At 41.5% G+C, this 16,532-nt stretch overlaps 1 protein-coding gene and 1 long non-coding RNA gene across 3 annotated transcripts in view; one reads left to right on the top strand and one right to left on the bottom strand.

Annotated features, from left to right (window-relative positions):
* Positions 1–3,803, bottom strand: part of LOC116281787 (uncharacterized) — an 84,580-nt gene extending 80,777 nt beyond the window's left edge. For both annotated transcript variants that reach the window (XR_012075989.1, XR_012075988.1), the window contains exons 1-2: positions 3,667–3,803; positions 1,133–1,224 (exon numbers count right to left, since the gene is read on the bottom strand). This is a non-coding gene — a long non-coding RNA (uncharacterized lncRNA). The remainder of the gene's footprint in view (positions 1–1,132; positions 1,225–3,666) is intronic.
* A 115-nt stretch (positions 3,804–3,918) lies between these two features.
* Positions 3,919–16,532, top strand: part of SNX7 (sorting nexin 7) — an 81,703-nt gene continuing 69,089 nt past the window's right edge. Inside the window, exon 1 of the mRNA XM_031680403.2 lies at positions 3,919–4,260. Within this exon, the coding sequence (XP_031536263.2) occupies positions 3,919–4,260 (342 nt within the window). The remainder of the gene's footprint in view (positions 4,261–16,532) is intronic.

Raw genomic sequence — 16,532 nt, 5'->3', positions numbered from 1 at the left:
GTCAAACACCGTAACAAGCTGTGCCCTTCGGAAACCTTACACTAGAGAGACTTTGCAGGGGCTGAACAAAGGAGGAAAAAGAACTCTCCACAGAACGCTAGTAAGAGAGCAGACCAGGAAACCCTCCTCCTCCAATGTCCTTCCGGGCCCTCTACTGACGTGGCTTAACATCATACGGGGTAGCAGAGGAGAAATATGGCTAAGTCCCAGCGCCGTTATTACACAGCAAGCAACAGGAGCCATTTTGAAGAGAAGAGGCAAAAAATCAACCATCGGCACAATGACTGTGTTTCTCATTTTTGGTTTTTTAGTTCTTTTTCATAGTATCGTAGTTATTTTTATTCTTTTTATTTATCAAGTAATTTATATTTTTGGTGAATTGTTTAAAGTCCTTTGAGACTCTAATCCTTTTAATAGTTTTGTACAGCAGTGCTGGCATGTGGTAGATTGTTTCCTTGAACGTTTTTAATTTGGTAGATTGTTTCCTTGAACGTTTTTAATTTGGATCCCAATCTCATCCACAGAATGGCTTTATCTGTAGAGACTCTGCCGGAAGTGGGGTGAGAGGAGAGATTCTGGGTTTGCTTGTACCAGCGCTCCCAAGGGGATATCACTCACCCAGGGTCGCTTGCAATTTTTTGAATTGTGACTTCCTGAACTGTGGTCAAAATTTTTCAGGAAGAGATCTCTCCTACTTTGAGCTTAGGCTGATCCAGAAGAGTTTCATTATTGAGTGAATATTTTACAGATTTCCATTTCCATTATTCTTTCATGATAACTCAAACTCACACTTTCAGATTATTGAGGCCAGTCCTACCCATCCCTTGCCCCACGCTGGAGGCCTGCAGAGTATCAGCTCAAATGTTTAGTGGCATTCTCTCACTTAAGCTGACTTTGTTTCTTGCCCCTGGGAGTCAGTTACTTCCCTGTAAGCTTATCTATGCATTTAAAAGATTCTTGACATAGTTTGTCAGGATATTCAGTGGAAGGATTATAGAATTATCTACTCTGCTAAATTCCAAGAACCAAGAATCCTCAAATATCCTTATAAATCCTCTTTTCTCTTTTTTAAGGCAACATATATAACACTTTCTTTCAGTGTACTTTAAATTACTTACCACTTACTACCTACCTTGAGTAAATTATGAAATCTCAGCTTGCCATAGCAGCAACTATTCCTGGTCCTCTGGCAGCCACATAATCTGAAGGATGTCATGATTTATCCTTAATGGAAAAGACAGATTGGGTTTGCTTTTCCTGATCAACAAGTTTCTCCTGACACGATCAACATTGAACTTACTGGCTGGATTATTTCCCATTAGTTTTCACATATAACATTTTTTTTTTCTAATCAATTAAATCGCCTTCCAGCAAAAGAAGTAAAGCTACTGGACAATGCCAACGGGGTGACTTGTTTTATCATGAATCCCATTACCAGGAGCAATTGACTTTATGTATAGTTGAACTAAACACCCAGTTATGATCTCAGGAGATCCCACCTGGAAAGTGTGGGAGAGAGGGAGCTTTTTGACAAGATGTATGTTCTGAGAACCAAAAATTAATGTATGATACCATTTCTCCTACTATCAGAATAAAAGTCCAAAAACCAAGGGACAGAACTGGGTAGGGCTTTCCTTAATATTATACCTGTACTTCAAGTTGTGGACGATGATGGTTCAGAAGCTTAAGTACCCAAATAAGAATTCCCCCATTAAAGAACCCAGTGATGATTCCATTTAATGGGAAGCTGGGGCTGTTACGTGGCAATTTAGTTGTTTTCAAGCCACTGAATAAGCAGGCATGGCGTGTTGGTAATTAAACTCAAAAATTTAGTCCATTTTTGTAAAATATCAACAGAATTACAGCAGAACTGCAAGAGGAATAGACACACTAGACTTGGAGTTGTACCAATAATGAATAGGTTTGGATTTTCTTCCTTTGGGAGCTGGGGGCTATATTCCCAGGTGTTTGAGGCTGAAATATATTTAGCAGGAATGGAAAAAGAAAAAACCAGAAAGTATGTGAAGAAATGTGATTTTAATGTTGGGAAGACAAAGGAATTACTTACAGTAGGGATTCTTTTTTTTTTTTCTTTCCTATTTTGTTTAGGCTGACCAGTATCAACATTGCCTTTCTATGCTTAGAAATCTAATTTGCCTTCAAAATCTCCATGGGAGTTGACCAAATGGGCCAAGCAGATCTACCCTTCAAAGCTCTGCAGCTAGAACCACTAAGACAGAGCAACAGGACTGTGGGTAGTTTTGTGGTAGTAACAGCAAAGGCAGTTCTCAGAGGCAGCTACGGTGCTGATGTGGGTGACAGCACCGGGGGTCCAGTGACAGCAGGGTCAATGGCAGTATGTGGAAGGGGCGTGGCATTCAGCCATCAATAGTGGTGGCTGCAATGCCTGTATCCTTAGTTCTGGGTCTAGTGGGTTTAACTGTGATCCAAGCTGTATAGTCTTGGTTTGTTCTGCGCATTTTCTGAGATTGACTCTGCTTTCTGGGAATTCTGCGAGTCATAGTATCCTTAAGAATTCCCTGCTTCAGACGGCAGTTTAAAAACTTGCATCTGCCTCACCAGCCAGAATGAATTTAGGAATTAACAGTCTTTTCATCCCTTGTTTTCTTAGACACCTTAGCAGAGAGACTTTTCAAGGGAGTAGATTCGCTACTGCGGTTTATTAAAAAACAATGTCATCCCTAAGCTTAACAAGTTATAATTTACTAAGGGATGTACGGCACTTCCATGAAATACATACAATCCATAACATGAAACAGAATTAAACAGTAAATTGGGGAAAGACTGTGCCCATCAGAAAGTCTTTCTGAAAGAGACGGAATTATCGTTAATTCCCGCAGGATGGGCAGGAGATGGCATTTTGGGTACAGGAAGCATAAAGCACAGGAAGGAGACTGGCTGTGCACTGTGCAGGAAGACCAGCTTGACTAAAGGGCGTATATGAACTGAAACCAATGTAAATGGTTAAGAGGGAACATGTAATTAAGGCCTTCTCTAATGGGAAAGGGAAATTCTCGATTTGATGAAACATCTTACACATCTTTAATTTTTTTTTTCCAAGTTAAAATCTTTAAACATCAGGCTAAATATGTTGCCAGGAGAGGTTTCAGAAATCAAGTCTGAGCACGCCTCTTCTCTGGCTGTGTGCGAACTTCTCAGACAGGCTTTCCTGGGTGGACAGAAGGAAAGAGCTGGGGCTAAGGGGAGTTTAGCAATACAGCGTGAAGACAGTTCCAAATACATCAATTTGCATTCAATTTTCCATTATTTTGGAATCTAGTTTTTGTTTTTTAAACGTAAGCAGTGAACAACTAAGTAATTACAGTTTTGCACCGGCAGCGCAAAGACTGAAGATTATGACTGGTAGCGGGGGCCCGTCCAGCTGGTTGTCCTCGGCTCTTAGTAACATTCTTGCTCATTAACTTCAGGAAGACTTCCAGGGGTAAAGATAGATTTGAAAGTGGCTGAAAACAGTTTTTAAGCCCAACGTCCCTGGCTTGATAGTGATTTGACCACACAGTCCAGTCACTGGGTCAAAAATCAATTACAAAACAGAGGCGTCCCTGCATTAGCCTTCGTAAAAGATGGACTCGAAAACCACAACCCAGAATAAAGGCAACCATTAAAACACAGGAAATACAGTACTGGCTTTTTCTCTTGGCGAGGTGGGTCGGCCGCCGTCCAGCCCCGCTGTGGCTCCTCTGAAGTTCACGGTTCACCCGCTCGCCTCTGCCCAGACCCCCGTCCCCGCGGACAGCCTCGCCGGGGAGTCCCGGAGCCAGGCGCGGGCGAGGACGCCCTCCTCCTACCTTCAGGGCACAAGGTCCCCGGCCCCACCCTAGCCGGAGCCCGGGAGCCCCACCCCCGCGCCTCCGGCAGGCCCCGGGCCAGGTGGGGATGAGCCCGCGCCCCGCGCTCGCCCCGACAGTTCCGCGTCTGCGCAGCGGACGTGGGGCTGGAGCGGGGCCGGCCGGGGAGGCGCAGGATGCGCGGGAGCCAATGGGCACGCTCGGGGGAGCCGGGCTGGCGGCGGCGGCCGGCCGGGCGCGCACTCTCGGGATGGAGGGCGAGTGCCCGGCACCTCCGGCGCGCTCCTCGGGCCTCCCGGCTGGGGGCGCCGGCGCGGAGAGCCCCGGGGGCGACGCCCCCCTCCCGGGGAGCAGCGGCTCGTCCGCCCTGCTGCAGGCCGAGGTGCTGGATCTGGACGAGGACGAGGACGACCTGGAGGTGTTCAGTAAGGTGAGGGCGGCGGCGGCGGCGGCGGCGGCGCGGCGGCGCGTCCCGGGAAAGTTGCAAGTTAACTCCGGGAGTTGGCCCCGCTGCGCGGCCGCGGCCGCCCCGGAGCACGCGGGTCCGGCCCCGCTGGGGGCGGGCGGGTCCCCCCGGCTGCCCGACCCCGCCTGGCGGCTCGCTGCGCCCGGGGCGGCGTCCCGGCGGGTCCCGAACCGCAGCCGTGCCCTCCTCTGCACTTTGACCTCGCGTTCGGCAGGGCCGTGGCTTCGTGGAGTCTGCAAAGTTGTAATATTTTCTCCCTTTCTCGTCTTCTCTGACGCGGATATTTCCAGGGACAGTGCCCGAACCCCGGAGGCGGTGGCCGAAAGTGTCCCCGCCCCTGGCAGCTTCTTTTCGGGCGCAGCCAGCCGTGAACTCAGAGATCGCCCGAGTCTAGACAGATTATTCTTGATTTAGTGTTGCCGCTGGTTGTGGACGTGCGCCTTGGGTGGCACCCGCGGTGGATCTCCAGTCCAGCGGGGAGAGGCGTGAGGGATCCCTCTTCAGGAGAAAAAGGCTCGTGTGTCCACAGGGAAGCGCCTTCGCCGCGGAGCTCAGGGTTTTTCAGACAGTCAGCTCCTGCCACCCAACCCACCGCCAGTTCTTTCGTTTTTAAACCTTACCCGGGGAGATCTAGGACCAAAGGGCTCTCTTAACTTGTAGGACAGTTGGGGAGAAACTGACTCGGGTGAGTGGCAGGCTTGTGGTGCGTGGAGGCTGGTGACTGTAATTTCTTTTCAGAAAAGAAAAATACCTTTCTTGCTGGCCGTTCTGTGCTACTGCAGCTTCTCTCATTGCTGCTGGTAGAAGACTTGAGATGAGAACATTGTATAAATTACCGAGATGGCTGTGCAGTAGGTAACTGTTGCCTTGAGATGTAGGTAAAGCAACTTGCTTCACCGCTGCTTCATTCTGGGAGCGCGAACTCAGGTTAGAAGGTGAATAAGCGTTCTCTGAGCCCAGAGAGGACTATGTGAAACTCCGCTTCCCCTAATTTAGGGTTCAATGAAATGATAGGCCCAGCTGCATTCTAGATGTTCAGAGTATCAGTTTTGTGCTCTTGATAAAGTCATTTGACCTTTCCGTGTGTTTAAATTGTAAAACAGTGGAATTGTTTTATGTTCTCTTGTAAAAAGTTAACACTGCCTTTTTATGTTCCACACATTCTTTGTGCTCCCATCAAGGACAGTCGGTCAGCTCTTGTTTACATTGCCTTCTAAGATCATTAGTCTATGAATTTCAGTGCTTGGCTCTGCACTGTGAATCTTCCAACATGGGGGGCAGGGAGAGTGTTGGGAGTGGCAGGTGCATATCGGAATCTTCTGGGATGGTTTACATTTGTCATGTTGGTTTCTCTTTCTGCAGATTCTAAGTGTCCCAGCCCCCATTAAGAATCACAGTTTTATTGAGGGCCTGTTGTCAGAGGCAGGTCTAAGGTGAAGCTAATGAAATTTAAGCTTCAGCCGTTTGTTTCCTTAGGCCGCTGAAAACGTTGAAAGTTATGGAGAGTTGTACACGTTCTAGGTGGGAAAGGAATGGCGGGCTGCAGCCAGAAACATTTCTAAGTAAGCATTTCTGGTGAATTGCCTAAAGCTATCTCAGTAGAAAGGAATCCACAACTCTATGGCTCCAATCCGTTTTTGAGATTTCTTTTCTCATTCTGAATAAAAATTTATTTTTCCACCCAATTTTTTGTTTGTAATTTTGTATTCTTTTTTAAAAGGATGTTAAGTTCAGCAACATACTTAGCCACTGCTTTATTAAGCAGCCCATATGATAATGTGCAAGGTTATATCTTAATCTATATGGCCAGTTTCTGTAGAAGATGTTCTTAACTTTTCCTAAGTGTCCAACACATGTAGTTACACAGCACTGACAAGCAGGGTGGATCCAAGTGTGTGGGTCCTGCCTGCTTACATTTTATGAGTTTTTCAGCCATTAACCACAGTTAATTAGATGAGCGATTTTAAGAAAATCCTCTTCATTCTACCCATTCTCTTGACTATTTTCCTTTTTAGCCTGCTCCTCTGTAGAGCGCTACCACTGTCCAGCCTACCCTAGGATGGTATCAACCATTACTTCCGAAGCATACTGAAGTTACACTTTAGTACTTTGAGATGGACCATTTTCATCTTCAGCTTACATTTACTATTGTAGTCTCTTATTTCCTTAGATTATTTGTGAACATATATACTGTGCCCTCACCCAGAAGCTTTTTCTTTTGTTCATCTTTTAATGGAAGTATAGTTGACCTACAATATTATATTACTTTCAGGTGTATGACATAGTGATTTGACATTTACATACAGTATGAATTGATCACCGTGGTAAGTCTAGTAACCATCTGTCATCATAAAGTTATTACAGTATTATTGATTATATCCCTGATGCTGTACGTTACATACCTGTGACCTATTTGTTTTATAACTGGAAGTTTGTACTTGTTAATCCCTTTAACGTATTTCCTCCTCCTTCCCCCAAACTACTAGTTTGTATGTATGAGTCTGTTTCTGTTTTGTTTGCTCATTTATTCTGTTTTCTAGATTCCATATATAAATGAAATCATAAAATAGTTGTCTTTGTCTGACTTCACTCAGCATAATACCCTCCAGGTCCATCCATGTCATTGCAGATAGCAAGATCTCATTCTTTTTTATGACTCAGTTCCACCAGTCTGTCGATGGACACTTAGGTTGCTTCCGTATCTTGGCTGTTGTTAATAATGCCGGAATGAACATAGAGATGCATGTATCTTTTTGAATTAGTGTTTTCATTTTCTTCAGATAAGTATTCAGAAATGAGATGGCTGGATCATATGGTAGTTCTATTCTTAATTTTTTGAGGAACTGCCATACTGTTTTCCATAGTGGCTGCACCAATTTAACATTCCCACCAACAGTGCACAAAAGTTCACTTTTCTCCATATTCTCATCAACGCTATTTTTTGCTGTCCATTTGATAATGCCATTTTGACAGATATGAGGTGAAATCGTATTATGGTTTTGGTTTGCATTTCCCTGCTGATTTTGAGCATTCTTTTCATTTGTCTTTTGGCTGTCTGTGTATCTTCCTTGGAAAATTGTGTATTCAGTTTCTCTACCCATTTTTTCATTGGATTGTTCATTTTATATTGAGTTGGATGAGTTCTCTCTAGATTTTGGATATTAACCCTTTATCAGGTATATCACTTGCAAATAGCTTCTCTCTTGCCTTTTCATTTTTTTGATGGCTTCCTTGGCTGTGGAAAAGCTTTTTAGTTGATGTAGCCCCATTTGCTTATTTTTACTTTTGTTGCCCTTACCTGAGGAGACAGATACCCCAAAATATTGCTAAGACTGATGTCAAAGAGCAACTGCCTTTGTTTTCTTTTAGGAGTTTCACGGTTTCAGGTCTTACATTTAAGTCTTTAATCCATTTTGAGTTTACTTATACTTATTATGGTATAGAAAAGTGGTCCAGTTTCATTCTTTCGCATGGAGCTTTGCAGTTTTCCCAACACCATCTACTGAAGAGACTATCTTTTCCCCCATTTTATATTGTCTCCCTTTTTTGTAAATTAATGGACCGTATAACCGTGAGTTTGTTTCTGGGCTCTCTGTTCTGCACCATCAATCTACTGATCCATGCTGGTACCACACTATTTTGATTACTATAACTTTATAGCATAGTTTGAAACCAGGGAGCATGATACTTTACAGCTTTTTTCTTCTTTCTCAGATTTCTTTGGCTATTCAAGTACTTTTGTGACTCCGTACAAATTTTAGGATTATTTGTTTCAGTCTGTGAAGAATGCCATTGGTATTTTGATAGGGTTTACATTAAATATGTAGATTGCTTTGGGTAGCGTGGACATTTTACCAATGTTAATTCTTCCAGTCCGTGAACACAGTGTGTCTTTCCACTTATTTGGGCTGTCTTCAGTTTGTTTCATCGCTGTCTTACAGTTTTCAAAGTGCACGTCTTTCACCTCCTTGGTTAAATTTATTCCTGGGTATTTATTCTTTTTGAAGTTATTGTAAGTGGAATTGTTTTCTTAATTTCTCTGATAGTTTGTTATTAGTGTATAGAAACACAACGGATTTCTGTAGGTTGATTTTGTATCCTGAAGCTTTAATTAATTCATTTATTATTTCTAATAGTTTTTTTGGGGGAGTCTTTGTTTATATAGTATCATGTCATCTGCAAACAGTGATAGTTTTACCTCTCCCTTTTCAATCTGGGTGCCATTCATTTCTTTTTCTTGTCTGATTGCTCTGGCTAGGACTGTGTTGAACAAAAGTGGTGAGATTGTCTTGTTCTTGATCTTAGAGGAAAAGCTGTGGGTTTTTCACCATTGTATATGATATAAGCTGTGGGTTTGTCTTATATGGCCTCTGTTATATTGAGGTATGTTCCCTCTATATCCACTTTGTGGAGAGTTTTTATCATAAATGGATGTTGAATTTTCTCAAATGCTTTTTCTTTATCTGTTGAGATGATCATATGATTTTTCATTTTTTAATGTGGTGTATAACGATACATTTGCAGATCAAAAGCTTTTTAAAGAGTAGGCTCTTGGATTTATAATTATTCCTTTATTCCTTTTTTTCTCACTGTATGTTACAAGTACCTGATAAATCCATGTTAAATATTTTTGTGTAAGATGCTCTGCTAAGAATTATTTGGAAAAGAAGAAATGCAAGATTCAGTTCTTGTTATCACAGTCTTGGAGTCCAGCTGGAAGATGTGACAGAAACTCTAAATGACAGTATAAATCAAGCAAGATGGAAAGTAGAACAAACAAAGTATTGTTCTGAGTTTTCAGTTAATACAGTTAGGATAAAATGATGTCAGGTCTCAAGAGAGCACAGGGAATGTAGACGGTATTGACTTAAAAGAACAAGGGTGGATGTGGAACGTAGAAGAACATAACCGATAATTCAGAAAAAGGGAAAGAAAAAGGATGAAAATTATAACAGTAATGTAAGAATAGTTTTAGAACTGGGCCAAAATGAGGTGAGCTGTCTTTGAGATGAGCAAAAATTTTACCTAGAGAAAAGGGGCAAACTTGTCCACATTTAAAGGAAAAAGTTCTCCTATTAGGGGGAAAATAATATGTTAAAATAAAATAAATTACCTTTATTTTTTATTACATACTATAGTGTGTAGAAGAAACAGCAGTTGAAACAGAATGTAGGTAAATAGGTCACAGTGAAACATGAGATGCTTATTTGCTACTCAGTAAATAATAGCTCTTTTTATTGGCCTTTAAAATGGTATTCAGGACCATAAAGTGAGATGAATATCATCTAGGATAATCAGGGAATTTGCAGATGTAATTATCCTTATCACCACTAGTCATCTCTGAGAAGTCATGGATGCAGGTATGGTGCACAGAAGCTAGAGATAGGTAAAAGTCATTTTTAAAAACAATGGGGCAGAAAGGAAGTTCTGGAAGGTATAGACCAGTGAGCTTAATTTCAATCTCCAAATAAATCTATCAATGCAACAGAACTATTTAATATATTTAGTGTAAACAATTTGACAAAAAGGAGCTGGTCATTTTATAAGAATGGTGGAAAACCAAGATTCTTCTTATGATCAGTCAGAAATATAACAATGTATATGTTTATTTAAACGAGGTTTTTTTTTTTAAAGAATCACTTATATTTTTGTGGTAAGGGTTATTTTTGAAGAATGATGAGCTATTGCTGTTAAGACATCCAACTCTTACATATTGAATGTCTATTAAACTTGCAATTCAGTGTAATGATGGAGGGACATTACTATTCAACAATTCTATCAAATAGTTAAAAAAAGATTGGAAGTCTGGTTATGAAGTTTTCACATTTGTTCACTGAACCATCATTACTTAGTGCCTCTTGTGTTCCTCTGTTAGCCATGGCCATGATAAGAATCAGAATTCTCTCTAGTGATGTAAATGAAGACAGTTTAATGCAAGAACTATTTATAGAATTTTGGGCAAGTTTCAGGAAAGAAGAAAGGATACTGAGAAACTCAGAGACTTGTAGTAGCAAAAAGCCGTTAGCACCCCCAGTTCTAAAGGGAAGAGGAATGAAAATAGTGCTGCTGGAACCCAGTGAGTGCTGGAGCTGTGAAGGGGCCACTTCATGTATTTACCGAGTGATGTGGCTAGAAATGCCCGCCTGCCAGAAGTGTGGTGCCAAAGCAGGGAGGAAATTGGGAGCACAGCCCCTGAGCTCCTCTCCTCCTGCTCTTGGATCTCCTGCTTGTGGCCCTCACTGGGCCAGCTGCTCAGAGGATGTGGTCCACAGGGGTCAGCCTCCTAGGGCACAGAGTAGACTGATGGGAACTGAAAGGACAGGGGTGAAAAGAAAGGATAACCAGCATAACACATCATAGTACGGAAGTGTGGAGAATAACTGAATACAGATGTCCACATCCCTACCTCCCATCCCATAGGCTCTTCTCTAATGTGACCTGCCGCCTTCGTGTTGAGGGGGGGATCTGTGCCCCCTCACTGAATCTGTGTGGGATTGTGACTGCTTTGACCAATTATCATTTAAATGCAAATAGCCACCGGTGGCTGTGCCCCATTCAGCTGCAAGTTCCAGGCACCATCCAGGATTAAGTGACTTGTGAGCGAAGAAGTCTAATATGATGTCGGCCCCTAGCACTGAGGCATCATTCTTTCAACCGAGGCCCCACATTTAATGAGACAACCCATTTCTGCTGTATCCTGTCAGAATTCTTGACCCAGTGAACCAATGAGCATAATAAACTATGAAAACTAACTGTTTCATGCCACTACGTTTGGGGATTGTTTGTTACACAGCAGTAGAAACTGTAATAAAAGCTAATTGTGTAATATAATCTACTTTCCAAATCTTTTGATAAATTAGAACACTGGGTTTAAGAGCAGACTAGGAAATTTAATGGGGATAAATGTAAAGTCCTGAGGAAAGCTCTCCTCATCTTTGTAAATAAAAATATAGCCAAGACATAAGCTGAGTGCTCAGCGCAGAAACAATGTTGCTGCCCTATCTGCATTTGGAACCCTGGCTCCACTGCTCACTAGCTTTGTTTCCGTGGGCAAGTTACTCAACCTCTTAATGCCTCAGATGTTTCATCTGTAAAATGAGGGCAGATAGTAAGTATGAGGCTTAGATGACTTACTGTATGTAAAGAGCTTATAAATAGTGGCTGGCCCTCAGTGACGCTTGCGAGTGCTGACCAATTGTACGCAGCCGCCGGAGGACCCTGCTCTCCGGAAAGAACTGCAGTGATGGACACGTTCTAGATCAGCCACTGGCCACATGTGCCTTTTGAGCACTTGACTGGGACTAGTACATCTGAAGGAACTGACCTTTTCATTGCTTTTAATTTAAATGAATTCACATTTAAATGCAAATACCCACCTATGGCTAGTGGCTACCAGTTTAAAGAGTACAAGTCTAAACAAATTAGTATTTTATTGCTAGCTTACTCAAGAAATGTCCTTGAATGAATGAGTGGTTTCCTACCTTGGTGATTAGGACAGAAATATATCACACACACACACACACACACACACACACACACTCTACTTACATATGTACGTGTGTATTGTGTGGGTGTATGTGAATGTGTACGTACATATAGAATGTGTAGGTATGTGTAGAGTGTGTAAGCATGGTGGATGTGTATGTGTATATATATATATAGTATATGTGTATGCAATTCTCAATTAAAATATAGAATACAGGCCTACAGCAGGCAAGTCATGTACCCCCCTTTTCTCTGACCTTCATCTTGTTCCTGCCTCAGTAAGTCTTACCATTTTGATGGTTAAAAAAAAAAGAGGAACCAATAAAGGAAAACGGGGCTGATCCAGGGCTATTTCTGTCCCTCCCACTAGACCTCCACTGTCTCCCCTCACAGCTTCTGTGTTAAGTACTCTTACAGCCCTCCCAGATGGGGAAGAGTGGGTGAGTGAAGTAGAAAGAAGATGAAAAATCCTCACGTTCCCCTGATGAATGAGCATATATGGTGAACGATAGAATGAAAACAAGCAAGGAAATTGCGGAATAAGTTTGGGGAGACCTTGTATAGGATGATTTTATGTACAAACATTCCGGCTGGTTTTCAGTGACTGAATGAATGATCAATACACTCAAATAACACGGTATTGAGTCTGAACAAACAACATACTTTCAAGGTCATATGGAGTGTTGATTATACTGTAATTTGAACTGTCCATGCAACTTGAGTTCCATCCCACTCTCTGTATTTTAACGGGGAACTGAGAGTCTGTGTGAGAAAATGACAGAGGGATATTATGTCATCTGCGGATGCCAGTGCCCTGACTCTTAGGAGTCCTGCTTTGAGCTAGAGCCTCAGATCTAGTCTGGGCTTAGCAGAAACGGGCGTGGCTCCATCAGCACTGAAAGCGGGGAAGGCTGCAGTCTTGCCCTACATCTGCCGTTGTGAAGGAGGATAAATGAAGGCGTTTCAGTGATGCTGTGCTCTGGCAACCATGGCCTGTGAAGAAAGGCTGGAAAGAGCAAAATGTAGCTCAGCTTGGAAAAGACTTGAGTTCTTCTTTATGGAGAGGTGTTATGATTCAGGTGGATTAAATGTCTGTAGCTTTGAAAGGCAAAGCTGGGACCACCAGGTCAAAATTATGTGGAGATAAGTTTTAGGTCAGTTTACAGAATAATTTTCTAATGGAAGGTTCCAAAATGGAAGGGGTTACTCAGCTTGGCTATGAATTCTGTCACTGAAAATGCACTAGCACAAGCTAGATGACTAACTGTCCCAGAGGAGAGGAGGGTGGGACAGTTGGGCTGTTCCTTTTTATTATTAAGAGGCTGCTGCAAATGGAATTTTAACTTACTAAATTTAATTACAAGAGCAGTGGAAAGTCTTGATTAGGTGGTCCTACTCATCTCTTCAACTCAATTCTCAAACTGAGCTACATTCCGCCACTCCCTGATTCTTGTATTCCTCTTCCCACACCTCTTTTCCACTTAATTCTCTGCTGCTGCTGTGACAATTTCCTAGATCTCCAGGATAAACTGCTAAGTCTTACCTTCTATCTATCGCTTTCACTAACTCTCCACATGCCCTACAGATCTGAAAAGTCCCCATTGATTTTTTTTCTTCTTGGTAACTCTGGAATTAGTGCCTTCTTCCTGTTCCCACTGCTCCAACCCCAAGTAGTATTGTGGTTACCGCTGAGAACCGTTTAGATAGCCTCCTAAGTTCTTCATTCTTGTGATGGTCTGCCTGCAGTCCATCCTGTGTGCTCACAGAAAGCTGATGTCCAGAGCACACAGCCCTGAACACGTGGTCACACTGTGCCATTCGAGGCTCTTGGTGATCAGGCTGTACCCTGGCTCTCCTGCCTCTTCCCTCGCACCTCTCTTTCTCTCTCTCACCTTTGTACTCAAAGTATGTTCCGTGAATCTATTTGGTCACCTGGGAGCTTGTTCGAAGTGCAGTTCAGAACCCACTCCAGACCCAACGTATCAGAATCAGTATTTTAGCAGGATTCCTCAGTGATTGATTTGCACGTTACAGTTTACTGTTGGATCAACCAAACAAAATCCTTTCTGTTACTTATGGCCCAATGTAAAGCCACTTCTTCCCTGAGAACGTCTTCATTCTCCAGCGAGAATTAATTTCTCCCCACTCTGTGCTCCCTGTAATAGTGCTTTAAATCTCGTAATACTTAATACATTTTGCTTATAAATAGATATCTGTTGCTCTTCTCTAAAATCTTAATTGCTTGTTTATCTCCCATAAATTTAACTTCTTGAAGGTAGAAGAGTAGAAACTCTAATAAGTACATTAATGAATAATACAGCCAGTTCCTTTTTTCATACATATGGACACAGTTATTACAGTCATTTGCCAATGATCTGTTTTCACTAAATTCAGTTTGTATTGTATTGGTTTTTCCAATTAGGTTACCAGACCAAATAGAATTTAAAACAAATTTGTCTTAATAAATGGGGGCTAAATGTTATTGATGAATGACACAGAGCTATGTTGAGTGTCAATCCTGGACAAAATCTCCTATTTACATTTTAGTAGAAGAAATAAACACAAAGCATAAAAAAACCCCAAAGGAATCATTTAGAAGGCTTCTTTTACTTGGAAAAAGAAATCCTTTTAAGCTAATGGTATCTGTCTCAATCAGGGGGCTTGACTGCAAGCAGTGGGAACCAACCCGGCAGGAAAGGAATGAAGTGGTGAATGTTAGGTAGCTCACAGAGTAGACTGGAAGGCTGGAAATGCAGATGCAGAAAGGGACAGGCACCAGCATAAGCTATCCCGGATGCTGTGTTTGGAAATGGGACTGGATGTTGTATAGCCAAAAGAAAAAAAAAATCCTCGCGAACCTGTGGGAAAAAGAACTGCATCGTTCTATTGTGCAGATAACGGTATTTATTTATTGATCAGTGGCAGTGGGGAAGCGTCCTACAAGTATTTTGGAAAAGTGATATTAAAAGACTTCAGATTTGAACTTAATAAAATATGTTTTATTCTGTTGGGTTTTGAAGGTGGAGTTTTATTTTTGCCTTTTTGGGGTTCTGATAGGATAGTCTAGTATGACTGATAGCTTGCGAGTTTTCACTGCTGAGTGGCTAGTGAGATCGAAAGGAAACAGACTCAAGAGCTATGCAGTTGCAGTGTTCAAAAGTTATTTTATTCATGTATGTATTAATTGTATCCCACACCTGCCAAAGAGGAAATAGGACTAAAAGCTAAACATTTAAAGTTACTCACTTTAAGAATAGAATTTTAAAGTTTTCTCAATAAACAAAAGTTATATGCTTGAAGGATTTTGTCTGTTTTAAACAGAATATCTAATAACTCTGACCCTGTATAAATCCAGTCATGCTGGATAACACGGTGTTACTTGTTGTATTAACAAAAAGGAATCTAGTCAGACGATCAAAGTTATTAGCAAATACTGATATAAAATTCAGTAAAACACACTTACGGTAAAACAGACCGGAAGGTTAAACCAGTAGTTTTAAAAAAGGAAACAAATATTATTTGACCTTGAGAAGTGCTTTGGTATAACAGACTCTTTTTGAATTGTTTTTAACTAACTTTATTGAGGTATAATTATGTACCATAAAATTCACTCATTTTGGGTGAATTTTTTTTAGTAAATTTACTGAGTTGTGCAACCATTACTATAAGACAGTTTTAAAACATATGCATCTCCCCCCCGAAATCTGTCATGCCATTTACAATTAATCTCCATTTTCACTCCCAGTCATAGACAACTACTAATCTACTATTTTCTGTACCTATAAATTTGCCTTTTTAGGACATTTCGTATAAATGGAATCATACAATATATGTATTTTGTGTCTGGTTTCTTTCATGTAGCATAACATTTTAAAGATTAATTTTTGTTGTGATTTTATTATTTTTTAAACACTTATAATTTTTTGATACAAGAAATAAAAGTTTTATTTTACAATGAAAAACAGAGCTTACTCATTTAAAATGGAACATTAGGAGTAGAAATTCTGTTTTGATTAAGATGGAAACCTTACGACGTGTAATCAGAAACAGAAGGCAAACTCTTGGTAAATGAATTTTCAAAATTGGGGGAAAAGTGCTAAATTTTTTTTATATTAACTCTGAGAAAGTTGTGTGTGTGTGTACATTACGTAATACATATGTACATATATACTTGTATGCATTTTACCTAATTGAACGTGGAATGCTATTTTTGTCAGCTTTCACTAGATAATGCTGTAGTACAAACAGCCACAGCATCTCGGTGGCTTTCCTGTGGTAAAGATTTACTTCCGTCTTGTGTACGTGTCAGCTGTGACTGAGTCCGCTTCACGTGTCTTCGTTCAGGGATCAAGGCTGAAGGAGTGATGCTCACTGGGACGTGCCATTCCTGTGGCAGAAGCAGCACTGGTGGGCACAGGCAGTGGCTTCCAAGTCTTCTGTCCAGACACATGCCATCATCCAAAGCAAGTCACTGGTCACATTCACTGGGGTGGGGAACAATGTTCCTTCCATGAGGAGGCACTGAAAGTTACCTGGCAATTGACCAGGAGGTATATTCCTTGCATAGAAAGACAAGGGGTCACTGGGAACAATCTTGCTATCTCCCACAGCAGTTTTTTGTTTGCAAAATTACAGGCATGTTGGACCTTTCTGAATAAGGAAGACCAATTTTTTTTATACAGAGTGTTAAATACAAAAAAGAAAAATTTCCACTAGATAAGAAATTACCCAAGCATAATTGAGATAAATGG

This window comes from Vicugna pacos, chromosome 9 (genome assembly GCF_048564905.1).
Source record: "Vicugna pacos chromosome 9, VicPac4, whole genome shotgun sequence".
Lineage (NCBI taxonomy): Eukaryota > Metazoa > Chordata > Mammalia > Artiodactyla > Camelidae > Vicugna > Vicugna pacos.
This window is presented reverse-complemented; position numbering and strand designations above follow the sequence as displayed.